Source organism: Chanodichthys erythropterus, chromosome 22, assembly GCF_024489055.1.
Source record: "Chanodichthys erythropterus isolate Z2021 chromosome 22, ASM2448905v1, whole genome shotgun sequence".
Lineage (NCBI taxonomy): Eukaryota > Metazoa > Chordata > Actinopteri > Cypriniformes > Xenocyprididae > Chanodichthys > Chanodichthys erythropterus.
Window position 1 is genome coordinate 33,525,184 of NC_090242.1, and position 27,392 is coordinate 33,552,575.

The 27,392-nt window shown below is 36.2% G+C and overlaps 1 protein-coding gene across 6 annotated transcripts in view; it reads right to left on the reverse strand.

The window, feature by feature from the left end:
* The window catches only part of sema4d (sema domain, immunoglobulin domain (Ig), transmembrane domain (TM) and short cytoplasmic domain, (semaphorin) 4D), a 71,241-nt gene that overhangs the window by 38,437 nt on the left and 5,412 nt on the right, over positions 1-27,392 (reverse strand). For 4 of the 6 annotated variants that reach the window (XM_067376537.1, XM_067376539.1, XM_067376538.1 and 1 more), the window contains exons 2-3: positions 17,381-17,483; positions 6,062-6,128 (exon numbers count right to left, since the gene is read on the reverse strand). In XM_067376537.1, coding sequence (XP_067232638.1) covers positions 6,062-6,128; positions 17,381-17,396 — 83 coding nt within the window. In that variant the 5' untranslated portion in view covers positions 17,397-17,483. Of the gene's footprint in view, positions 1-6,061; positions 6,129-17,380; positions 17,484-21,172; positions 21,243-27,392 lie in introns of those variants that run through there. The other 2 variants (XM_067376535.1, XM_067376536.1) reach the window with 2 other exon arrangements.

Genomic DNA, 27,392 nt, shown 5'->3' on the forward strand with positions numbered 1-27,392 from the left:
CTATGATGTCATAAAAGAACCTTTAAGCTCCTATGATGTCATAAAGGAATCTTTAAGTTCCTATAATGCCATACGATAACTTTTAAGTTTATATGATGTCATAAAAGAACCTTTAAGATCCTGTGATGTCATAAAATAATATTTAAGTTCCTATGATGCCATAAAAGAACCTTTAAGTTGATAACATACGACAACTCAAGTTCCTATGATGTTATAAATGAAACATTAATTTCCTAGTTTGCCATAAAAGAACCATTAAGTTCCTATAATGCCATAAATTGACCTTAAAGTTTATATGATGTTACAAAATAATCATAAAGTTCATAATAAGAGACCTTTTAAAGTTCCCTTGAAATTATAAAACATTCATTAAAAATCATTCAGCAGAATGTTTAAGTTAATTTGAAAAAACTTTAAGTTCTTATGATGCATTATAAGAACCTTTAAGTCATTTTGCTCTGTAATGCAATGACATTCAGATATGAAGTGTGACTGAAGTGTGAATTCTGCTTTCTAATCTACATGACTTTCTTCGGGAACTAATAATTAAATATAGTGTGAAAGATCTTCAGAAGAAGTAAAACAGAGAACACAGTTAGAATAAGGGAAGAGCTGATCTTAGATATTCACAGGCTATAAATATTCACAGGCGGTAGAGATCAGAGGCAGAAGTCTCGACTGTGATGTTCTAACGCAGGTGCTGCAAGTGTGTGTGTGGTGGGAGAAACCGCTTAACCTTGGGAAGACTGGATTGTTTTCAGTGAGTGATGGGCATCATGCATGTGTGTGTGTGTGTGTGTGTGTGTGTGTGTGTGTGTGTGTGTGTGTGTGTGTGTGTGTGTGTGTGTGTGTGTGTGTGTGTGTGTGTGTGTGTGTGTGTGTGTGTGTGTGTGGTCAAGTGTGTATTTCAGCACCCGTCTTGGGGATCATTAACACTGTGTGTGTGTGTGTGTGTGTGTGTGTGTGTGTACACATAGCCTGGAATCTTCAGTTCCTCTCTGAAGAGAGCCTGTATATAAATAAATCTCACACACAGTGGGCGATCAGGTTTAGGGGAGGGTTATATTACGGCCAGTCTTTCTGAATGACACGAGCAGAGTTTCAGTTGAACAGCAATAAAACAGACTGACAGATTCAGTTTCTATCAACATTTCTGGATTCAGTATCTGTGCACAGCTCTCATATCATGAAAAACAGGGGTTTTCTTATTCTTTTATAACAAAAGAGCCTTATTTACTGACATACTCTTACATTCACAAATCCACACAGATTATTTACAGAAACTGAACTGCAAAAATGACTCCTTATGAAAATAAATGATTTATTTTTACTCTTTTACAAAATCATGAGCAAATCTTAATAAATGACCACTCACATTTACAGAACTATTGTTCAGTACTACTAAATACATACTACAAATATAAATAAATAAATAAAATATATAATGCTTGTTATATTATAGAATATAAAATAATATATTACATTGTTTTACATTTTTTATATCATATTTAATTTACATTATTATTATTATTATATAAAATAAAAATGTATCATAAATAGAAAATAATGAATATAAATATACTTTTCATGATTTATAGAATATTATAAATAGATTACATTTTGTATTATTTATATTATATTTAACTTATATATTTTTATAATTATAATTATTATTATTATATAAAATATAATAGTATAATATAATTATATCTAATTTTATATTGTTTATTATATTATAAATTACATTATATTGTAATATATATCATTTTAATTTGTTTTATATATAAAATTCTCATTATTTAATTTACTTCATTTATAATATTATAAAATAATATATTACATTATTATATATTTTATATTACATTATATCATATTATTTATTTTTTATTTCATTGTTATAACAACACTATATATAGAAAAACACATTCAACAAATGTGTAAAATGACCCTTTTTAAACATAAGGAGACTTAAAATGAACTCAACCATCACTGCAGACAATTTTAGAAATCAGTCAATAAAACACACAGTTGGCAGTGAATAAAGACCCCTCACGGCAGGTCGCACTGAACCAGCTCCATAAACACAGCGGTTTTATTGTGTGATACATCAGCCTGTTTCCTGTTAATTAAGGTGCCTTTTTCTGCCCTGACGAGTCTTTAAAACAAGAGTAAAACCCCATGACACTCCTCACTGTCACACTCCATGGTCAGTATTGTAACACTGCACCATCTTTAGCATGGCACTGATTTCACGCTTGGATTTAAGGTTCAGTATGGACAAAAAACCCTTCTGGGCTCCTTTGTGAAAACTCCCAGCATCCTCCGGCTCTTCCAGCACCTCCACAGTGTTTGTCTGGGACTTGGCAAACGAGAGAGAATGTTCATTTTGACAGCCAGACACTGATACATTTCATTACAGACTTCTGACAACCCACACTGCAATGAATTTTGGCCAAGAACCACCCATCTAGAGAATGTTTAACTGCAATTTAAATATTCACTTCCCACTAACAATAAGCTACTGTACGGGGATTATAGTTCCTTCTGAAGAACACAACAGCTCTTAAATCACCTTTCATAACAAATCTGAACTCTGGATCAAGTTACACTGAAGTATGTGCTGCAAATCTCTTTCAACTAAGATCCAGAACAAGAACTGGGTCAGAGTACTACAATCCAAACCTGGTTTTCTTGTTGTTGTGTCCTGCTTAGTGATCAGAATGCACCTATACCGGATGAACCTTTTCATCGTTCCTAGAACTATTAGCGGAAGTACCTGCTTTTTTCCGTGTTCGCAGTGCAGGAACTAGAAACAATTTTAGATTTTAGTTCTAGGAACTCCTTTTGGGGGAACTAAATTAGATCCTACTTCAGAGTAGGGTTTAACACAGCACCATAGGAAATATCAGTGACATAAGTGTATGATGTTTGGCTGAATGCACGCAAAACACTACCAAAACATGATTATGTACTTCTACTTAGTGACAGTGGGCATCAACCACATGGCAAACACAAATACTTTTTCATACACTGTCTAGTTTCTTTGTATAACAGTTCTACTTAGTAATGTATTAGACAGGACTGTTAAATCATAAACTAATGGAGAATATGAGCACTGTGTGCTCTGGTGTTCTCAGTGCCGTCAAAATAAAAGTCACAAAAACAAGAGCTGCAACAAGATTACGTCATTCAGAGTTCCCGTTTCCGATGCGAAAGCAACCAGGAAAACGGCCCTAGGGGAATTATCAGTTCTAGGGGAACCACTCTGGTGGCTAGTTCCTAGAATTACCCAGTGTGAAAGCCCCCATTTTCACCTGCTGGAACAGAAAACAGCTGAAAAAAATAATCCCACAGACACACATTAAAAGAGGAACTCAAGGCATAACTAGGGACCAGGGGCCAGTTGCACCAGCTGTGCGCAAGTTACAACGTAGACTAGTTTTGACGTAAATGGGCACTAAGTTACAACTTAAGCACTACTAAATATTTTTGTGTTGCACCATTAAACTTAGTTGAAGCATAACTCTACGTATACACTAAATATTTACGGAAGCCTCTTATCAGGAGTAACAGTTGGAATAAAATAGACTGACTGAACTGCATCAATAAGCTCTTGTTTTACCTCATTCTTTACACATATATGATGCTGCTGACATTTACACTCTCTTACATTTTAAGAGAGAGAAAATCATGTGAAAAGATTACTTTGTTAGACACTTCAACACGAACCCGTTGAACAGCGCGCCGCAGCATCGGTCCTATCACTCCGTGTTGTGCATGTCAAATAAAATCAGTCATAATAAATGTCATTTCTTATGTTTTTTTGTTGTTGTTGTTTCAGTATTTATTTATTGATCCTTATTAATTTCGTTTCAAAAACAGTTTCTGAATGTTATTTACATATAAAAACATTTATGATTAAGGCTATTATATTTAATGGGAACTTATTTTGCCTCACATAGCTAACAGTAAAAATAAGTCAGAATGAAGGATAAACTTAAATTCACGGAATTTCAACAACTTTTGCTCCTGTATTTGAAGGATCACTGAAGGTAAACGTCATATTATGCGACTACGCATTACTTTACGGAGACCTTACGAGCTACTAGCTACGTTCTGCCTTAAGAACAAATGGTGCAACCGAATAAAGTACAGAGTTAGTTACAAACTAGCTAGTAGTTACTAAGCCACTAGTGTGGACTTTACGTTCCAATTTAAGAAAGAACTTACGAACGGCTGGTGCAACCCTACCCAGAAGATCACTGAGATGCGGGATGAAGGGTTTAAGAAACCATCTAGCAACCCCCCAGAACACTTTAAAAACCACCTAGCAATGCCATGGCAACCATTAAGGTCACACTAACATTGTGGCAGAGTTTTGCATTTGCAATACTACCCATACCACTCATATCACAAATAAACGTGTGTATATATAGCCTCAAGTCTTTGGGGTCCAAGTCAAGCCTCAAGTCTTTGGGGTCCAAGTCAAGCCTCAAGTCTTTGGGGTCCAAGTCAAGCCTCAAGTCTTCGGGGTCCAAGTCAAACCTCAAGTCTTTGGGGTCCAAGTCAAACCTCAAGTCTTTGGGGTCCAAGTCAAACCTCAAGTCTTTGGGGTCCATGTCAAGCCTCAAGTCTTTGGGGTCCATGTCAAGCCTCAAGTCTTTGAGGTCCAAGTCAAGCCTCAAGTCTTTGAGGTCCAAGTCAAGCCTCAAGTCTTCGGGGTCCAAGTCAAACCTCAAGTCTTTGGGGTCCAAGTCAAGCCTCAAGTCTTTGGGGTCCAAGTCAAGCCTCAAGTTTTTGGGGTCCAAGTCAAGCCTCAAGTCTTTGGGGTCCAAGTCAAGCCTCAAGTCTTTGGGGTCCAAGTCAAACCTCAAGTCTTTGGGGTCCACGCCAAGCCTCAAGTCTTTGGGGTCCAAGTCAAACCTCAAGTCTTTGGGGTCCAAGTCAAACCTCAAGTCTTTGGGGTCCAAGTCAAGCCTCAAGTCTTTGGGGTCCAAGTCAAGCCTCAAGTCTTTGGGGTCCAAGTCAAACCTCAAGTCTTTGGGGTCCACGCCAAGCCTCAAGTCTTTGGGGTCCAAGTCAAACCTCAAGTCTTTGGGGTCCAAGTCAAACCTCAAGTCTTTGGGGTCCAAGTCAAGCCTCAAGTCTTTGGGGTCCAAGTCAAGCCTCAAGTCTTTGGGGTCCAAGTCAAACCTCAAGTCTTTGGGGTCCATGCCAAGCCTCAAGTCTTTGGGGTCCAAGTCAAACCTCAAGTCTTTGGGGTCCATGCCAAGCCTCAAGTCTTTGGGGTCCAAGTCAAACCTCAAGTCTTTGGGGTCCATGCCAAGCCTCAAGTCTTTGGGGTCCAAGTCAAACCTCAAGTCTTTGGGGTCCAAGATTATCACAGGGTAGGACTTGGCTATATTGTTACTGTTTGTTGTTCATTTATATAACATGAATATGAATATGAATATGTGTGCCTTCAGATGAGTCACGTGCGTATATAATGAGTCAAGTCTCAAGTCAGTGTTCCTTGAGTCCAAGTCAAGTCGCAAATTATTTTTTTGTGACTTAAGTGTGACTCAAGTCCAAGTCATAGACTTGAGTTTCCATCTCTGCTTAAAAGTCAAAGAAAATTAAATTACATTATTATAGTGATCAAGCACAAGCAAGATATATGAGGAGAGAGAACTGAATCCTCACAACCCCCCCTAAAACAAACTCAAGCATAAAACATGGAATAAAGGGAAAAGAACCATTAAGCGAGAAGGAAGATATCAAAACCAAAACATTTTTGCAAACGAAGAAAAGAAGGATAAACTGCAGGAAAAGTGGGAGAGAACAACCAAGCAGGAGAAAAAATAAATAATTTGGGATGGACAAGAAGGATTTCCAAATCAACCAAAAGAACGAAATGTGGAAAAAGAAACATGCAGCTTTAAAATGCAAGAGCAGCAACAGTAGAGTCTGTCCGGCCGCAGGGGGAGGGGTTCATGCAGTGATGCCATCGCAGCTCAGCACAAGCAAGAGAGCGAAAGCCCCAAACCACACAGATGAGGAGAGAGAGGAGGGAGTTTCTGACCTGTAACTCTTCCACGACACTCGACTAGACCAGAAGATCCGTCCTTCAGAATTATAAAATCCGCCGGCTATAGAGAGACACAGAGATGAGGAGAGGGTTATCATGACCGTATGGATGGATGAATGTTAAACATCACACACAAATGGAAGAGGAGCAGAGGAGAAAACACTTTATTAAAAGTGAAAAAAGAAGTGGAAATACACACAGACATCACATTTGAGAACATGTACATTTTATAAACGATGCACTGCTACAGACTAAAAGAGCAGACTTTTGCCACTTTTGACTTGGAGTTAAAAATTAAACTTTTAAAAGGATATGGCACTGTGGGTTTTGGTGTGGTAGGCTGTTTTACAGACTTAATGACATTTTTACAGTCATGAAATGCTCAAATGGACATTAAAATGTGTCTCGTTTTGGACTGCAGTGAATCTGCATGTATTTACACACTTATGATCTACTCGCACACAACAGCAGTGGAATTAATAATGTGCAAAATCATCATACACATTTAAAAAGGTTTAGTTTTGCTGGAAGTGGTCGACCAATCACAACAGACTGGGGCATCTGACCAATCAGAGCAGAGTAGACTTGCAGAAAGGAGGGGTTTAGAGAGATTCCTTAGTTATTTCAGCTTAAGTGGATGAGAATAACTTGAATTGTCATTTATTTCCTGCCATATCTGCACTCAGTTTACACTTCCATGTGCATTTAGCAACCAGAGAAACCACCATACACACATTCAAGCTTCAAAATCAAACCAACACAAAATGAAAATAAACAAGCAGCTTCTGTGTTTTTGATTAGTTATGGTTCTGGTTTAGATCACCAAGATCATTAACCTTTGCCAAGGAAACAATCAGCAATACAATTTAATGTAGGTCAGAGAGAAAGCATTCAAGCGTCTGTTAACTGGGACTGAGTCGAGGGGTGAACAAACCAGCCACAGACAATTACAGCAAGTCATGCGGACGTAATGCCAGCGCACACAAACACAGGCCCCTGCACAGGGGAGGAACACCATGTCCGAATTACGGATTGTGTTGCATGCTAATTTCTTCCTGATGTCAGTCTCAATTTGATTCAGTGCTTCATTTGAAGGATGCGTCTGCTCTGAGGATTCACACAGATATATCTGTGTTAACAGATGGTTCAAACTTGTTTTTGAAAAGATGGTTTTGATAGGAGTTATGATATTTAGATGTAATAGCCTCAAACCTCATTAGTTGAGCATTAGAACTACTAACAAGCTACTTGATGCAGTTTAATGTAACAAAATGCATATCACAGTTTTTAAAATATCACAATGAAAAAATCTAAATCACTCTCCAAATGTGTCATGCAGTCCTGACAAACTCATTTTAGCAATTTTTTCTCCAGGAACTTCATTAAAAAAAAATCATTAAAATTCAAATAACCCATTCACTTAAAAACATATGTTTTTTGTAATCAATGAATATTTAGTTAAAAACTGGGACACCCCACCAAATCATTGAATTCAGGTGTTCCAGTCACTTCCATGGCCACAGGTGTATCAAATCAAGCACCTAGTCATGCAGACTGCTTCTACAAACATTTCTGAAAGAATGGGTCGCTCTCAGAAGCTCAGTGAATTCAACCGTGGTACCGTGATAGGTTGCCACCTGTGCAATAAATCCATTTGTGAAATTTCCTCACTACTAAATATTCCACGGTCAACTGTTAGTGGTATCATAACAAAGTGGAAGCAATTTGGAACAACAGCAACTCAGCCACGAAGTGAAATCACAGAGTGGGGTCAGCACATGCTGAGGCGCACAGTGCGCAGAAGTTGCCAACTTTCTGCAGAGTCAATAGCTACAGACCTCCAAACTTCGTGTGGCCTTCAGATTAGCTCAAGATAGAATGGGTTTCCATGGCCGAACAGCTGCATCCAAGCCTTACATTACCAAGTTCAATGCAAAGCGTCGGATGCAGTGGTGTAAAGCATGCCGCCATTGGACTCTAGAGCAGTGGAGACGTGTTCTCTGGAGTGACCAATCACGCTTCTCTGTCTGGCAATCCGATGGACGAATCTGGGTTTGGCGGCTGCCAGGAGAACGATATTTGTCTGACTGCACTGTGCCAAGTGTAAAGTTTGGTGGAGGGTGGATTATGGTGTGTTTTTCAGGGGTTTGGGCTTGAACCCTTAGTTCCAGTGAAAGGAACTCTTAATGCTTCAGCATACCAAGACATTTTGGACAATTTCATGCAACTTTGTTGGAACAGTTTGGGGATGACCTCTTCCTGTTCCAAAGCAAGGTCCATAAAGACATGGATGAGCAAGTATGGTGTGAAGGAACTTGACTGGCCTGCACAGAGTCCTGACCTCAACCCGATAGAACACCTTTGGGATGAATTAGAGCGGAGACTGTGAGCCAGGCCTTCTCATCAACATCACTGCCTGACCTCACAAATGTGCTTCTAGAAGAATGGTCAAAAATTCCCATAAACACACTCCTAAACCTTGTGGAAAGCCTTCCCAGAAGAGTTGAAGCTGTTATAGCTGCAAAGGGTGGGCCAACTCCATATTAAACCCTACGGATTAAGAATGGGATGTCATTAAAGTTCTAATAAATAATAATAATAATAATAATAAAAAAATTCTAAATAAAAGGACTAAAAAATATTTTTCAAAAGCTAAATGAAAAAGATGTATTTTTACAAATATGAACGCAATAGAGGTTCAAATTAAGCCACTTAATGTATTTAGCTACATTATCTGGTAGCAAACAGTAGGAAATTAGTTTTCTAAACATTATTTTAATTAGTTATGAGCAGGTTGTAGCAGATATGGTTGCAAACAATCTTCCCAATACAGACGCACACTAATACAAACTCACAAAAAAACCTGATGTTCTCAATATATAGTTGACATTCAGAGCGTCGCTCCTCTTGAAACACACACACACACACACACACACACACACACACACACACACACACACACACACACACCCGCTGTGGCAGGTGTCTGCATCTCTTGTCAGATCACTGACAGCAGCCTAAAATTGATGAGCTACAAGTCAAAGGTCACTTCCCTTTACAGCGAGAGGAAACCGTCACATGCCACTTCACATCACGCACAAAACGTGTCACCAACATCCGGCACGCCTCATGCGGCGATAGAGCCGTCAGTCACGCTCAAACAGACCACGAGGAAGTAAAGATGTCACGGGTTGCCCTCTTCATAATGAAGGATTTCTATTATCGAACACAGAGACTACGATTCGATTGTTAGCATGGAGATTGGAGAACAAACGGGTGTGATTGATGAGACGAAGACTGTGGCACTACAACACAAGAGGATGATATTGTTATATTTCAATACAGGCGCCATAACTCAGGAGGAGACAGGAAATGAGTTATTAATCAACTTGATCCATTTCAAAACGGCCATGAGAAAAGTCTGAATTTTCAATCATCATCTTTGTTTCAAACCCGCCTGACCTTTCACCTTTCCTACCACCATAAATCTCAAACTTCATACTTAAAAGGCACAATATGTAATTTTCACCACTAGAGGTCACTTTTTCAAAACAACAACAAAAGTGTAACTTAATTAACGTCTGCCGTCTCCCTCTGTGAACTTGAACTGTGTAACAGTTACGTTTGATCACTTAAATTCATTATGTATTTTATTTCATTCTAGAGAAACAGCCGCGAATGCTGAACTTTGTTGAAAGTTACGCTAATGTTACTCTTTGCATTCGCTCGGTGGCTGCTATGAGACACGCTACAGTACGCTAGATCAATATCAGAATATCATATTAATAAAAGCTGGATTACTTGACATGCAATTAATTTGAAAACATTGTATGGTGGAGAAAATGCTTGACAGAATAGCAATATCTCTGACACAAACATGTTACTCAATCCATATATATGGATTATAATAATAATATATGGATTATTATAATAATATATGGATTATATTATAATTTTTCCTTAATTTTTTTATATTTTTTTTCTTGGAGATATATATACATATACACACACACACACACACACACACACACACACACACACAAAATTCAACAAAATATAACATTGTTTTAGTTTTTTTTTTTGCATATTTCAATCCAAAAACCTTACATATTGTGCCTTTAAGACCACCATAAATATTAGTATTGTAATTTTACTTACTAATTATAATATTACATTACTAATTACAAATAATAATAATTATTATTTTATTATTATTAAACTATATTTTGTGATATAAACTCTATTTATGTTGTAAAATATTACAACATGATATTTTTATTACAATTACAATATATATTAAAATATTTTGTATTTAAGATTATTATTTATTAATAGTATTAAATAATATTTTAATATTTCACATTTATTTTTATTTTCTATTTTTTAATAGTTATTTTTCTATGTTTTATTTGCCATCCTTTGAGCTTCATTTTATGTATAAACTGTGCTATACAAAGCATATAATATTATATTATTCAAAGTACGTTAAATCAAATAATAATAAGTTATTATCAACTACCAAACTGGTTCCGTGTTTGCAAAATCAAAGTTATTAATTATTTATGTTTTATTCAAAATAAACAAGTAGTATTCTTTTTCTTCAAAACTATCTAAAAAAATGAATGTCTGTAGAAATGAAATTTAATGCTTTTCAATGCCATTTAAGGCCTTGATTTTCGCAAAATCCATTTAATGACTTTTAATGCTTTTCAATGCCCCACGGATACCCTGTAATAAAAACAAAAATGATAAAAACATTCCAATTAGATATTTTTTCCCAAATCCTGCAGTTCTTGTGGAGGTTGGTTTTTGATGATCATCATCTTAAATTTCAGTCTGCTTTTCACATGAAGTGATCATATGACTTGGAATATATAGCGCACAAGTCATATAAACTACTTTAAGCTGCTTTTGTGTCATTTTTAAAGCTAAAAAGTCAGCCAGTGTGAACATTTATTTCCATTATATGAAAAAGAGCAGCATGAACAATCTGTCTAAAATCTCCCTTTGTGTTCCACAGAGAAGGAAGTTGTTTGACAAAGACTCAAATGACGTTTATTATCTTCCTCTCGAGTAACTCCAGATTTCCTAAAGGCATCAGGCAACAATTCATATGTGTAAATGATTCACTCTCACACCGTCTTTGGCAGCTGCTTCCCGTTTGTTTGGACTGAATCAGAGTAGTTACGGCAGCCTGGAGCGATGGGTCAGAGGATCTTGACCTTTGAACTACTAAATCAGCTCCAGGTCACATGATCTCAAACTGTTCATATGCTGATCAGAACTGTCGGTTTAGCTGGAGTGTGAAGTGCATCCATTAAATACCATAATAACTCATTTGCATATGGTGGATCTCTGTCAGCTGGGGTGACTGCGGTTACGCCCACTGAGTGGCTGCATTGGTTTTCACCATGAATGCTGCGACAAAAACACACAAAACACATCTAAAATGGGAAAGAGCTTTGCGACTGACTGTACAAATAGATTTGACAATAAATCAGATGTATATTTTTACAGACTGCCGAAAGCTACAGAAAAAGAAGCAATGGATCGCTGCAATTCACAGAAACAGCTGGACTCCAGACAGAGAAACATGGATTTACAGTTATCATTTTGGGGTAAAATCATACCCTATATATTGTATTGTAATATTTTGTATTGACAACTCATCAATTAAATATTTACCATCTTATATTCTGCATTATTGGGTGTTTTTAAATAAACACTGACAAAAACTATACAAGTTTTAGGACTGGTAGATATGACGATATATATAACTTTGATATAAGTGATCACTCCGATTTACATCTACCTATATTGTTGTTGTATTTCCCTGGCATCAAAATCAGGCACATATGATGTCAGGAAACACGATTCCTGGCTGCATGTCAATATCCATGGATCATTGGATCTTTGGTAAGTTGTAACATGAATACTATATTGAGTACAACTTTTAGATTAAACTGATAATTGTTTGTTTTACTCGTGTTTTCACACTCTTGCCTATTAAATCCAGTCATGCGCAGCTCTTTTGCCACTCAGTTTTTAATAATATTCAAAATAAATTTTAGACCACACAATGCAATTTAATTTTTGTTAATTTGTGAAATTTTCAATAATTTAATTTTAATATTGGTTCATCTGAGATTGAACAATGCAATCAATTAATTTATTTATTTTAATTATTTTTGTATTAATGTTTTATTGATTCATTGTTTTTAATTTGTGATGGCACAATGCAATTTATTTTTTATTAATTTAATTTTGTATTAATTTATTATTGATAGATTTTAAATTATAATCTAGTTTTTAAGATGGCAATCCAATTTAATTTTTATTAATGTGAAATTTTCATTAATTTAATTTGGTATTAATTTAATATTCATTGATTTTTAAAATAATATTCCATTTTTGAGATGGCGCAATGCAATTTAATTTTTTTTAATATGTGAAATTATTAATTTTATATTATTGATTATTTCTTATAATATTATTTTTTTTTGAAATGGCACAATGCAACTTTTTAATAATCTTGTATACATTTATTATTGATTCATTTTTAATATTTTAATTTTCTGAGATGCACAATACAACTTATTTTTGTTAATTTGTAATTTTTTTAATTAATTTAACTATGTATTAATTTATTATTGATTGATTCTTTAATAATTTTGAGATGGAACAATACAATTTAATTTTTATTTTTGTGAAATTTTAATTCCTTTAATTTTGTATTAATTTAATTTTGATTCATTTTTTTTTAAATAATGCTCTAATGTTTTTTTAGACTGCACAATGCAATTTAATACCACATTTTGTCTCACAGAATGTTTCACTCTAAAAAAAAAAATAAATAAAATAAAATAACCTTTTTAAAATGGAAAAGCAACTTGTTTACTTACAAGTCAATTCCATTCTGTCTTTAACAATCTTGTCAGGCAGACCAAACTGTGTGCTGGGTTTATAAGCAGATAAACCCTTTTTAATTATAAACTCAACCAGATATAAACATGTAACAAAAGCAGAAGTGAGGCAACATTTCCACACTACACTTTTCCATAAATAATACAGTGACCAGAGGATGTTGAGCTCCAAAACAGCGCCATACGTATTTTTGGTTTGTTTCTCACACAGACCACTTCAGAAGACTTTGAACAGAGTTGACTGAAACTTTTACGGTACATTTATCAAACATCTTGACAGCCTATGATCTTTTGTGCTCTACTGAAGAAAGAAAGTCATCCAGGTTAGGAATCACATGATGACATGACTATATAATTTTGTGTGTACAAACCACATTCAGTAACTGTACTGTCCAAACAAGTAATACGAAGAGCAAAAGAGAACAAAATGAAGCAGTCGTCACTACAGTCCTCCAAAAAATCTCTGTCAATATTAACTCAGACACAAGACAGACAAGCATTCAGTCAGACATGAATCTCAAGTAGCCTTGTGTAGAGGGTGTCTTTGTTCTGGACCCAATGACAGCGAGCATCCCTCATTCTCCTACTCCGTGTTTTCTTTACGTCTTTTTGGCAGCACATTTATCATTCCTCCACACAAACAATTGTGCTACGAAACTCATGAGCACAGGCGATACAAAGGACGGCTAAACCGGGGGCCTCCGATCAGCCGCCCGCGCTGGTTGCTAGGTTACCTTTGATCTTTTTCGACAACTTGTCAACAAGCTTGTCACTTCCATAAGTCTTCGAGGAGGAATCTGCTTCTGCAGCTGTTGTTGATTTAAAAACACATGATAAAACTTGAAATCTCAATGCTTTTCATAGTAAAATAGGAATTTGTGTTCAAATAATGCCAGATTTGCTTAATAAATAATAATATAATCATTTGTATTATATAAATATGATTGTACTAATTAATATAAATATTATTAATAATTAAAAATTAATTTATTCTTGTTTATATTTGACCTAACCTCAAAATCTTTTCCGTAAACTGAAACACTGCAGAGAATGATTCAGGACTGCTGACACCATTAGAAAATAATGGCTACAAACAATTTGCTTATTCACTAGAAAATCAGAGAAACTGTATTAAATTACGTGACAGTTTCAGCTGTCTGTCCAAATTTCCAACAGTCGTTGCAACACTTTCCACAGGATGGAAGCGGTAGTTTGTGTTGGAGAGACGGCTGACATCCGTCCATCACTAACAGAGACGTCAACGCTGACTTGACAACTTAATTTGCCATCCGGATTTTTCTGCTGATCTGGAGTCCAGCATCACGTTTATAAGAGGCACAAGATGAATAGATGAATCAAGTCATCTGTTGAAAACTCCTGTATAGCAAAGTCAGTTATTTCTAATTCTAAAAAATGCTGGGTTAAAATAAACTCAAGTTGGGTTAAATGTTTGCCCAACCTGCTGGGTAGTTTTAATTTAACTCAACCACTCTTTAAAAATTACTATATTGTAGTGATCGACCGATATTGATTTTTTATAACCGATACCGATTATTTGCATATTTATGTACCCGATAACCGATATGCAGAACCGATATTTATTTACTGTTATACTTCTGTTTTTGACAATTATTACAACACAAATGAGCTGAACAAAGCATTTTATTTATAACAATCACTCCCTCCTTGCATACAAAAAAAACAAACTTTACTGAATAATATTAGCTGGAATATATAACATTGTCAGGAAAGTAACAAACAAAACAGCATACATCATTGCATTTTCCAACTAGTGTTATTAATTATTATGTTTTGTCGGTCTAGATCATGAAATGCTTTCTGACAAAGTGCTGTAACTTATCTATGCATTTACAAAAAACTATAAATTGGGCTACTCAACCGTGATCGCGTGTGGAGATACTAAATAATTTCCACAGAGCTGCATTTATTTAGATTTGTATTAACTAAATAATGGTTATGTAATAAATCAAATGATTATATAATCTAATAAAGTTAAACAGCACTTGTCAGTTGGCATTTTATGATCTAAATTTAATCTAACGTTAAATCATGAAATGCCAACTGACAAAGTGCTGTTTGACTATAACTTAATCAACCGCGATCGCGCATGGAGATAATAAATAATTAATTTCCACAAAGCGGTAGGCTATATTTATATGTGTATTAGCGAAATAATTGTTATGTAGTAAATGATAATATAATCTAGGGTGTTTAAACAAGATAATCTTGTCAAAAGTTTCATTCAGTGGCCGTGCTTAAGCCTCCTAATCATCCGTCAGTTGCTAAGCAATATGAACGAACTTTTTCTTCTAGACTAATGGTGAGCAAATACAACAGATCGAGAATTAAATTCAGCGCTTTTATTTTCAACATGCACTCATTCACGTCTGTTTTATTTAATTCATGTAAAGTTACGTCTTTATTGGGGCAGGACATGACGAATTACACTACGTGACTCAATGAGTTCGTCTCAATTGTTTAGAAACAAGCTGCATAAATTAACTATATCAGGAATTTATGTCTCAGATCTCATTTGTGCATGTCTGTTATGTTAAATAAAGTTGATTAATTAAAGCAAACCAAGTAGAACATATACTTTACCTGTGCACTGAGTTGTTGTTGACTGATCTCCTCAGATGGAGGAAGTCTCAAAACGGCCACAAGATGGCGCCGTAAATCGGCGAATCCGATATTACAAAACCGATACCCGATTATGGAAAAATGCTTAAATATCGGGAAAAATATCGGTAAACCGATACATCGGTCGATCACTACTATATTGCATCCTTAAAATGAACCCAAAATGAACATTTATTAATAATAAACTCTTCCATCATTTTTTCCTAAAAATTTTACGTTTTGTTTTGTTTTTTTTAGAATTTTTTTATTAATCGGAATGATACGAAACTTGGTTAATGTTTTGGTGCTTTTTTTTGTGAACACAAAAAAAACCATGGACATGATTCAAAAAGTTTAAATGGCCCTTAAAAAAATAGTAACTTGTGCTTCTTGTGCTTCAAATTACTGTATTGGAAATTAATGAGACGAATTTCATCTAGTGGAAACTTTTGGTACTGCGGCCAAACAAAATCTTACTGAAAGCTCATTTTTTGAGATATCAAGCTCAAATTTGGAACACAACTTGTTTAGATTTATGGCTTTGATTTTCTTGCAGTTTTAGAGTAAAACACGCTTTGAAAATATGTATTTCATATAAAAATATATCAGTATTTGTGTGCATTTTTCATAACAATAAACATAAAATAACTTTTTAAAACTTTTTTCACTTCAGCAATAATTTGCAAAGTCTCACCTTTGAAAAGAGATAAAAAAGTGAATAAATGGATAATAACTACAGCGTAAATATAATTGAGTACTATAAAACCCCCTAAAAATGCAAAATATTAGATAAAAAAAAACATTATCAAAGTAAAATATAGTACATTCATTTTATTGAAATAAAAAAAAATCTGTAATTTTTGACCAACACATGAAGAGCACCAAAGGGGTTAAATAATAATTAAATAATAAACATTTATTAAATTGCTTAATAAATGTTCATCTTTTGATTATTACTATTGCCTCTAGTAATTATGTGTCCGATTTTTAATTTCAAACCTATTTCGGGTTCATTTTAAGCCAGCCATATATTAATTTTAAACAATAGTTGAGTTAAATAAAACTGCCCAGAAGGTTGATCAAACATTTAACCCAACCGCTGGGTCAAAACAACCAAAACACTGGTTTTGTCCATATTTAACCAAACTTGGGTTGTTTTTAACACAATATTTTTTTTTTAGAGTGAACTTGATCCCACTTAACAAACTAAACATATACTTGCATTTCTTTATAAATTGTTTTCTGCTTCTGACTCGTTTCAGAATGCTGCAATACTTGAATACAGTACATTTACAGTAAAGAGCACTGTCCAAAAACAACTGTATTAGTGTGTCCAATTCTTTCAAAACACCCTCAGCTGACCCACACCAAGTGAAGACAGTCATCATTTTCATTCCTTATTGTCTTCTAACTGGCAAAGGCAAGCAGGAAAGAAAGAGAAAGAGAGAAATAAAGAAAGAAAACAGGAATTTGGGCCAAACAGAAAAACAAGAAAGCAGCCAACAAGCATCCAGCATCAGAAAACTAGACCAAGATGGAATGCAAATCAGCTTCCATGCAAATGCCAAACGTCTCCAAGGGGCCCTCGGAGAAAAGACCCTTTATATGCCAGTGTTTTCCATGCATTTGCCTGAAGACGTAACCACAGTCCTGCTAACCTGATGATAGGGACTGAGATCATACAGGAGAAACAAGCAGGACAACAGAGGAAGCTTTCAACATATAGCTGCAGAAGCAAACAACTACTCACTTGAACGCCATGGCATCGAGCGGCGAATACTGATTCATTAAAGAGTCTTTCTGAGGTTCACGTCTCAGGCAGCTGAAGATGGAGCAGAGAGCTCTTCACGGATCTGTGGAGAGGACACAAGGACTTTCAGATGAGGAGGGGGAGATATTTGAACTTGCAAACACAAAGGCTGCGCTCAGAATACAATACTAACATACTGCACACAGTATGTACCTCACAATGGTTACTACTCTTTAGAAAATTTCAAACAGTAGTAGGCTACATTGTCACATGACCTCATTTTTAATTTAGTGAGTGGTGTCTAGATATTTAGATATTTAAATGTAATTTCGAGTAAAAATGTGTAAACATTTTTGGCAGGTCAAACATTGAGAAATAATACAAGACATGGTAATATTACTTCAGGTTTATTCATCACACTGGAAATGGAAGGTCAAGTTCAGTACACTGCACTCTGCGATACTCGTTCTACTACTCTGTTTGCATTTCATTCTTTTCAAACAATTCAGTGCATCAACAATTAGAATGATTCAGACTGCTTTGCTAACACATTTGGCTGATTCATTGAAAGGAATCTGCTCCCAAAACCATTTTGAACTGGTTTTCAGGAACAAATTAAATCGACTCATGACAGCAGTTGGAATCGGTTCCCAAGAGCCATATGAATCAGCTCCAAAGAGCTATTCGAATCGGTTCCTAAGAACTATTAGAATTGGTTCTGAAGAGCGAATCAAATAGAGTCATGACAGCAATCTGAATTGGCTCCCAAGAGCGGCACAAATCGGCTCCCAAGAGCATGTTAATCCGACTCCCGAGTACAGAGCGATTCAATCCGACTCCCGAGTACAGAGCGATTCAATCCGACTCCCGAGTACAGAGCGATTCAATCCGACTCCCGAGTACAGAGCGATTCAATCCGACTCCCGAGTACAGAGCGATTCAATCCGACTCCCGAGTACAGAGCGATTCAATCCGACTCCCGAGTACAGAGCGATTCAATCCGACTCCCGAGTACAAAGCGATTCAATCCGACTCCCAAGTACAGAACGATTCAATCTGACTCTCAAGAACAAAGCAATTAATTCCAACTCCTGAGTGATTCAATCCGAATCCAAATAGTTCATGAATTAGGCATCATAATTCTGATTCAAAACAGTTGGCTGATGAGACACAGGACCCAAGACTAGATTACAGGTGTCAACACCAACCTGCAAGTTAACCAATAAAATAAGTAGCATCAAGCGATGCTACAGAGACATCTAATTAAACAAATGGCTTTGTAGGACAACATTGACAAGTGCCAAACTTTTCAATAAAACAGATATTGAACTCTTCTTGCAAACAAAAGGCACTCGGTGTGAACTGATATACAAAACTACGGCTGCCTCGCTGTCACTTAGCCTCAGCTAAAGGAGAGAGGGGTTTCCGCCAGCTTGGTGGGGGAATCAATCGCCATGGCGACAGCAGAACCACAGAGAACGAATGGAAAGCATTCTGGAATCCAGTGACGTGGAGAGAGAACATAAGAGATCTTATTAATGACAGGAATATTAGACTCCATCACCAGCACAAAGGGATGAGCGTTTTCATTAGCGAAGAATAGATTAATAAAGACCGAGACGAAACAGAAGGGAAGAAAAACTGCTAAATACATCACTGGTGCTAAAAAAAATAGAGCAATATCTTACAGGTTTGCATGTGTTGCTATATAAAATCCCTCATGCTCAAGCTGAACTTAATATCTGAACAGATCCGAGCGCAACAGGGTGATTTTACAAAACAGATTAAAAGTGCAGCACACTGTCAGCTTCATAAATGATTCAGTATGCCAACAGATGCAACATCAAGCCAATGAAGGACACCGACTGGACTAGGAAAAGGAAGAAAACTAGATTATCACACAAGCGCTCCAAAGTTTGGGGTTGGTTTTTAAAAGATGTCACCAAAATTGCATTTATTTGATCACAAAGAGAATAAAATTGTCACTTTTGATCAATTTAATGCATCCTTACAGTATTAATCTTTATTTATAAAAGTGAATTACAAGAGAGGAAAAAAGCAATTTGTCAAGGAGCCAACAATATTTGTAATAACGCAAATTAAACTTTGTAAATACCACTTAGATAAATTAACAGCAGCACATTAAAACTTTTTAATATGTTTAACTGGTTTTTAATTGGCTCTAGAGGACGTATTTGAGATGCGAGTTGTGATGTGGTCTCGACTCCAGACCGCCTCGAGGCTTGAGTCTGAGACATCACTGAAGTCCTCTGGGAGACAAACGTATGGCAGTCGTCTGGCCGACTTCTCCTCATTAGGGTTTATGAAACCCACAGCACAACCGCACAAAGACGCTAATGATGGTAGCTTTGCAGACAGTGTAAATCACAGTTTAACATACAGGTTCGACCATCAGATTACACAATGGCCCATCAGGGATTAATAGAGATGTTCTGACAATTATGCATATCAACATCACTGCTCATTTGCATGTGTCAAACATCTCCGCTTTGAACCAATGGTTTGGAAACGACGCTGGATTTCTATACAGACCCAAATTCCTTCTCACCTCAGAACAATGGCAGCTAATTACCTAAACGTGACGGGCGGTTACGACTGTCTCATCGATCCCTGTAGGGATCTCCCAGAATGCAACGGGCCACTAAAGGTCAAATGCTTCTTTTTTTCCCCCTTCAATAAACAGCTTCAGGAATGAGGAGACGCTTGGAATGGAACATTTATGATACGCAAACGTTCCAGTTCTGTGGGTTTCCACAATATGGTCTAACGACCCAATTGTTGTATTTGCAAAAGTTTCCAATGAGGGTATGAAATTCCTTAACAATGATTCCAGGAACCTGAGGTGTTTCATCCAGGGTATAAATCTGCAAGCAGACGGAAAACACAAGCCATAATCAAATTCTCCCAATAGATCCCATATGCATTGTAAAGGTATTCATTTACCAGGCGCCACTATATTCACGTCTAAAACTTGATTCCATTTCAAAAAGGTTGCAACCAGGGTTCCTCCCTGAAATAGAAACTTGCAGAAACTTAAAAGGGTCATGACATGAGGAAATCAATTTTGCCTTGATTTTTTTTTACACATTTTAGTAGTCTCACCCACTGGCGTTCAGTAGGGGTGGGAATCACATGATACAATGTTATCACGATACTTATGTCACGATACAATATTATTGCGATTTTAAATATATTGCGATATTCTGCGATATATTACCTTTTTGCAACTTCAAATTATGTCCCCAAAGGAAAACTTTGTCAACATCTGTTTTATCTAAAAAGATACATTTCTCTGTTTGTTCATCTCACTTTAATTTTATTGCTGCAAAATGGGAAAACATTCATGAAAACCTGTTATAAATGTTGTATGCAAAGTCAACTATTTGTATTACAGTCTAATCCACCTTAATTCACCCTTCGCTGGGACTCGGAGTTTGATTGACAGGCGATCTGACCAATCATAACGCTGAATCTGCCATTATGTCTGACAAACAAACAAGACAGAAGAGTTGGTAGATTAACGTCGGTGGACTTGGTCTATTGACGTCTTTCCGTGGTTGAAGCAACATACCTTCTGATTCTGATGTTCATTCATGTTTATTTCATGTAATAACTAGAAAGAGATGATCAGTTTACGGGAGCTTGAAATGAGGCGCTACAGCGATCTGTCACGACACATTAAAGCCACAAAACGGTATTTATTGTTTGAATTTCTTTCTTTTTTTTTTTTTTTTAAAGACAAAATTTGAAAGCTAAGACTTTGTTTCATACCAGAAGTAACCTCCTCTGTCTTGTCTGTTGCGTTGTCAGTGTCCTCTTTGCTCCGCGATGTAATGTAAACAGTTATGCACTGCTGCGCTACACCAGAAAAAAAAAAAAAACTGAAAAAGAAATTGATTTTATTATTGTACCAAAAAGTTAAATTCTCATGTGCAATTTATATAATAAAAGATCAATACTTGGCGTCAGTGCATCGATACAATATCACCGCGCAAAGTATCGCGATACTTTGCTGTATCGATTTTTCCTCCACCCCTAACGTTCAGTCACTTAACAGCTGATATTTGCCTACACTGGATGTGAGCACTGCATCGCGTCAAACACAAACAGACAAACAGAAGCCATTATAATCACTGACGCTGTCTACACTGAATACGGTGGTTTTGTATAATAGGGTTGTAATAAGAACATGTAGTAAGAAATAATACCGAAATTGAATAATCATAAAAATACAATACAATGCATAGCCTTCTTCACTGTATTCTTATTAAAGATTCAAAGTGATTCAGTCAACAGCAGTGAGTGATTTTCTTTTTGTCTTTTGTTGTTTGACTAACATTAATGACACAATTAGCAGCAGGTTTATTATTCTGCTGTCACTTTAAGACCGAATGCACAGATCAAAGTTTGCTAAATCAAGCATCACTATTATGTGATTAAAACCTTTAATGTGTGTATCGCCCTGCAGCGTTTGTGCTCCAGACATGAATGATTCCTCAGATCGTGCAGATTTTCTATGTCGACTAAGGTTTGCTAGATATATTGACAACTTAAGGCCTATATACCGTCTGATATTTTTTAATTATAGGCACTGGGAGAGGGACAACACACACATGCAGCATCCACTCTGAAGGGAGGCATGAGCCCTGTGCTCTTAGAAATCAGACAGATGTGTCTTGAAATGCTACGGGCAGCTCTCACACACGCCGAACAGACACAAACTCGCATCTGAAGAGAGAAAATGCTGATTACAGTGGAGGTTTAAATATGCATTTGATCACGACTGAAGGAGACGTACAGACACGTGCCAACAGCCACAACTAAACTACATCTTACTGAAGTCTGTCAGGAGGATTTCACAGACAATACAAGACTAGATATTTTTACATTTTCTGCCTAACATGATATTAGGCTATTGCAGGTGGTTGCTATGCAGTTGCTAAAGTGTTCTGATTGGTTTTGGAAACCAATGAATACGCATATGGGATATGCATATAAATATAATAATCTTTAATATGAGCAATTGTTTAGCGATGCAACACACCTTAAAAATGAAACCTACAACTAAAAGAACAACAGAACATATATATATATATATATATATATATAAACTACTCAAGTGTGAGTAAAGATGCTCTGAAGCTCAGAGAAGACAACCACAACATCCACAAAGATGCAAAAAAACAGAACCTATAAAATATGCATTCCTCAACTGATCTTTTGTCTACTCGATATGTTATTAAAATTAGCAATAGGCATCCAAATAAGATCCAAAAAAACACAAGAAACGTTACTTAAACTCACCAAGTGCCGGTCAGACGCTCTGAAGCTCAGGGAAGACAACCACAAAATTCACAACGATGCAAAAAAACAAGCGAGAGTGTCTGCTGGTCTCATACGTGTGTTTCCTTTCAGACGTGTGTATAATTTAGAGTAAATCTGCAATTTTCTGGGTGTCATAAAGGTTGATGGTTCTGTCTGGCTGTGGAGGTCTGAACACGAGCGAACGGAGATGAGAAGACGTTCAAACCTCCCCCTTTCTCTCCCTCTCTCTCTGAGAAAAGCATGTGCCAAATGTCAAAAACCATGCAAAAAAAAAATCAAGCCGGTTTAACCTCAACATCCACCCTCTGTCAAAGCAACAATTAAATATTAATGTCAGATTATAACACGCTCACACCGTTTGAAGGGCTGCCTCTGAGACAGGTGCAAAACAATAACAGCAGATCAGCTGGTGCCATTGCATGCATGCGGGTGTGTGTGTGTGTGTGTGTCGCAGAGCACACTTGAGATCGCTGACAGCAGAAAATAATCAATGCACAGACGGGGGCTGGGTAAGTGTGTGTCTTCTATTGTTTACAGGGTCATAGTGTGCAATAATGCACTGAGACGGACCGGTCGGCTCCTCACCAGGGCTCTGGTTTCAAGCTGATCCACACTTATTGCATTTCTATCCTAAATTTAACCACTGCACAAGAGATGACAACTGATCAGAATGCAAAACTTAAACTGATATCGCAACTGCTCTGTGTGAATTTAGCTATTTGTTTTGTCAGACACGAGTCTGAAGACCATGTGATGCATGTGCACGGTCATGAGATGATCTGCATTTGTGAGAAAAAAGATAAATGTGCACATTAGCAGAGTGCAGTGGTGATTTCAGTTGTGTTTTGATTAGAGATGCACAATATCATTATCACATTTTTAAATTATTCATATCTGCACTTCTTTTTCTTCCAATTCAAACAGCATAGAAAATTATAATTAATATAGAAGTACTCTGTTTCTATCAAACATTAAAATTAAATATTAATTGAAGCACATAAATGAGTCATTCCATGTCAAATCAACCAGAGGTCCCCAGAGGAGATTGTTAACATTTTTTCTGTTTAAAGACAAACATAAATAGTGATGAAAGCCAAAATATTAAATGTCACAGATGTATATTTACTGATTAATCCACCATTTGATAATGAAAATGATAATTTTCACCTGAGATTTGGAGCCAATTTATAGGGGTGTAAAATGACTTCAGAAAGATTGCAGAATAAATATTGATTGGTGGATCTATTAGTAAAATCTGTTGACTTTAGCAATCTTTGTTTCATTATATGCCAACGGTGACAACTCAAAAATGGGAAAAAAGCACTTCTTGTGTTTTTTGCCTCAAGTTTGCATGCCTGTAACTCAAGAAGTATCTTAATATTCTTTCAGATTCTGGTTCTTAACAAACTTTCCTTTTGGCATCTTCATTTTAAAGGCCCTCGAAGGTTCAATCCCAGAGATATGGAGATCTTAATGTGGCTCCATGAGTAAATTGGTCAAAAACCACTGGTTGATTTGACATGAATGGCCCAAATTAATATCATTGTGAACACGGTTTTTCCCATAATACAAAATTATGTTTAATATAATACATTATGCATTGTATTTTATAAAAAAAAAAATTTAAGTTGGTTATCTATCAAATTTATATATCATGTATCCCTAGATTTGATCAAATTCAAAGCCTTTTTAAACATTTTAATGTTACTTTACGTCAGATCATTTGCGGCGTTATGAAAGAATGACAAATAGTCTTTGCATATAAAAAAAATTGTGCATGTAAACTGGTTTAACTGTGATTTTCATCTACATGCCAGCCACTTTCCAAATTTAATTAGCTTGTCTTTCTTTGTACCTGCTGGCTCGGTTGAATTAATAACTTCTCTCTCTGAAACTACCGTTCTGGAAGAACGAACACAGACTCAGTTTCCTGTTTTGATTGTAAAGGGATTATGTATCATTGAAATGACATCAGCTCTGCAATAAAACAAGCCTCCAAATAATAGACGTCTTATTGAGAAGTATAAAGCTGCAAAACTACATGACTGTGTTACTAAAGAGTGATATTCTGCTCTGAATGGACTGGGAAGCTTTGAGTTGTGAACGTGAGAGTATGTCTATACCAAAACAAAAGAGCAAGAAAATCCTGTTTTCAATGAAAAATGCAAATATGCATTAATACAGTCATATTAAAGTGCCCCTGTTATGATGAGGTGTGCAAGGTTTTAAAGAATCACAACAGAATGGACCATCTGACCAATCAGAGCTGAGTAGGCTTGTGGAAAGGCAGGGTTTAGAGAGACTGAATCTTAGATCGAACTGCTTCACTATGAGAAAACAGCTTAAATGTATATTATGAGAAAATTAAAGTGTTTTGTGCATGTAAATCTATTGTAGGAGACTCCAAAACAATATTAGGAACCTTTAAAATAGAACAATAGAGGCACTTTAAGGATGTTGCACTCAACATTTAGAACATTCTAAAACACTGGATAATGTTACAGTGTAACACTACAGAACACAATGAACCCTGAGCAGCCTGAATGATTTGTATTTTGTTCCCATGAGTATTTGAGTGTGTTTACGGTAACAACATCACACGTGATCTAACTGTTCATCTCCATCTGAGAGAGTCACAGGATTCTCATAAAACAGAAGCAAAGCAAAGATAAAGATCCTGCCGACGTTCAATCAAATTTGATATCATATGACGGAAAACAGGTCTTTTCAAATAAGAGTTTAATCTACTTTGTACACATACTCTAACTATTCAAAGCTCCGTCTGCTCCTTAATTAAGTCTTAAAGGGATAGTTCACCCAAAAATGAAAATGTGATGTTTATCTGCTTACCCCCAGGGCATCCAAGATGTAGAGGACTTTTTTTCTTCAGTCGAACGCAAATTATGATTTTTAACTGCAGCCGCTGCCGTCTGTCAGTCAAATAATAGCAGTGATTGGGAACTTGAACAATAAGAGTCGAAAAAACTTCCATAGACAAATCCAAATTAAACCCTGCGGCTCTTGACGGCACATTGATGTCCTAAGACACGAAACGATCGGTTTGTGCGAGAAACCGAACATTATTTATATAATTTACCTCTAATACACCACTATGTCCAACTTCGTTCAGCTTCCTGTTAGTGAGGTCTGATCGCGCTCTGACAACAGAAGTGATGTCTCGCGCTCATTGAAGTATATGGGCGAGACATCACTTCCGTCATCACAACGCGTTTTTTGACCTCACTAACAGGAAGCTGAACGAAGTTGGACATAGTGGTGTATTAGAGGTAAAAATTATATAAATACTGTTCGGTTTCTCGCACAAACCGATCGTTTGGTGTCTTAGGACATTAATGTGTCGTCACGAGCCGCAGGTTTTAATTTTGATTTGTCTAAGCAAGTTTTATTTACTGTTATAGTTGAAGTTCCCATCTACTGCTATTATTTGACTGACAGACGCCAGCGTTTGCAGTTAAAAATCATAATTTGCGTTCGACTGAAGAAAAAAAGTCACCTACATCTTGGATGCACTGGGTTAAGCAGATAAACATCAAATTTTCATTTTTGGGTGAACTATCCCTTTAAATACATTTGTGAAGATGCACAATCACTCTGTGCATGATCGCAATCTGACAAATTTGAAAGCAATTCACAGAAAGTAAGTGTAAATGAGATTTGAGAGCTGTAGTTTGGATGGAATAGAGCTCGCAAGTTGAGAAGGTCAGAGAGAGGGCGGAATATGATCATGTTCAACTAAATTACAACTGTTTCGGTGCAAGAGACCTTGACTAGCTTCAGGGAAAAGAAAAATGCAACAGAAATGTAGAATATGGCCTCTTGAACACAATATGATTTAAACAAGCCCACTTTTAAGGCACAGACTGCTCTCTCTCCTCCACAAAACAGTTTGTTTCTTTTCAAACACTCCCTTCAGAAATATTTAATCTCAGAAGATTCTTGTTTCACTCCCTAAACAACACAAAAAACATTTTCATTAAATTAAATTGAGAAAGAGGTGCTGGTGCTACATGGACAAACACTGCTGTAAATGCAAATAATTATTATCGTTCCCAGGAAAGAATTTGCTGGCATTAGTGTTATCTGGTCTAAAGCAACACTCGTGTCCGATAACTCGTGGCACGCAAGAGAAATCAAGTCAGTCCAACACAATGAGAGCTTTCAGCACGGAGACGCATCCAAACAGCCGGAATGGCCTTCCCATCAGCCGATAAATCAATTATCTCTGGAATGAGCCTGTTTTAGTTATCTGAGATTAAAAAATGACCATCCCACATGAGTCCCACATGACCTGACACAACCTGACTCTCCATGAAGTCAACCTGAAATCCAAATTTACCCCATTTACTTCTGTTTCTGGATTCATTATGAATGATTCATAAATGGATGCTGTTATTAAGGGGGAAAAAATTGTCTTCATAATATTTCATCAAATGGCTGATTAGCTCATGACAGTAAATAATGTTACAAAAGGTTTCTATTTTAAATAAATGCTGTTCTTTTAAACTTTCTATTCATCCAAAAATCCTGAAAAAATGTATCATGATTTCCATGAGAATATGAAGCAGCAAAACTGTTTTCAACACTGATAATAAAAAATGTTCAGCATATTCAAATGATTTCTGAAGGATCATGTGACACCAAAAAG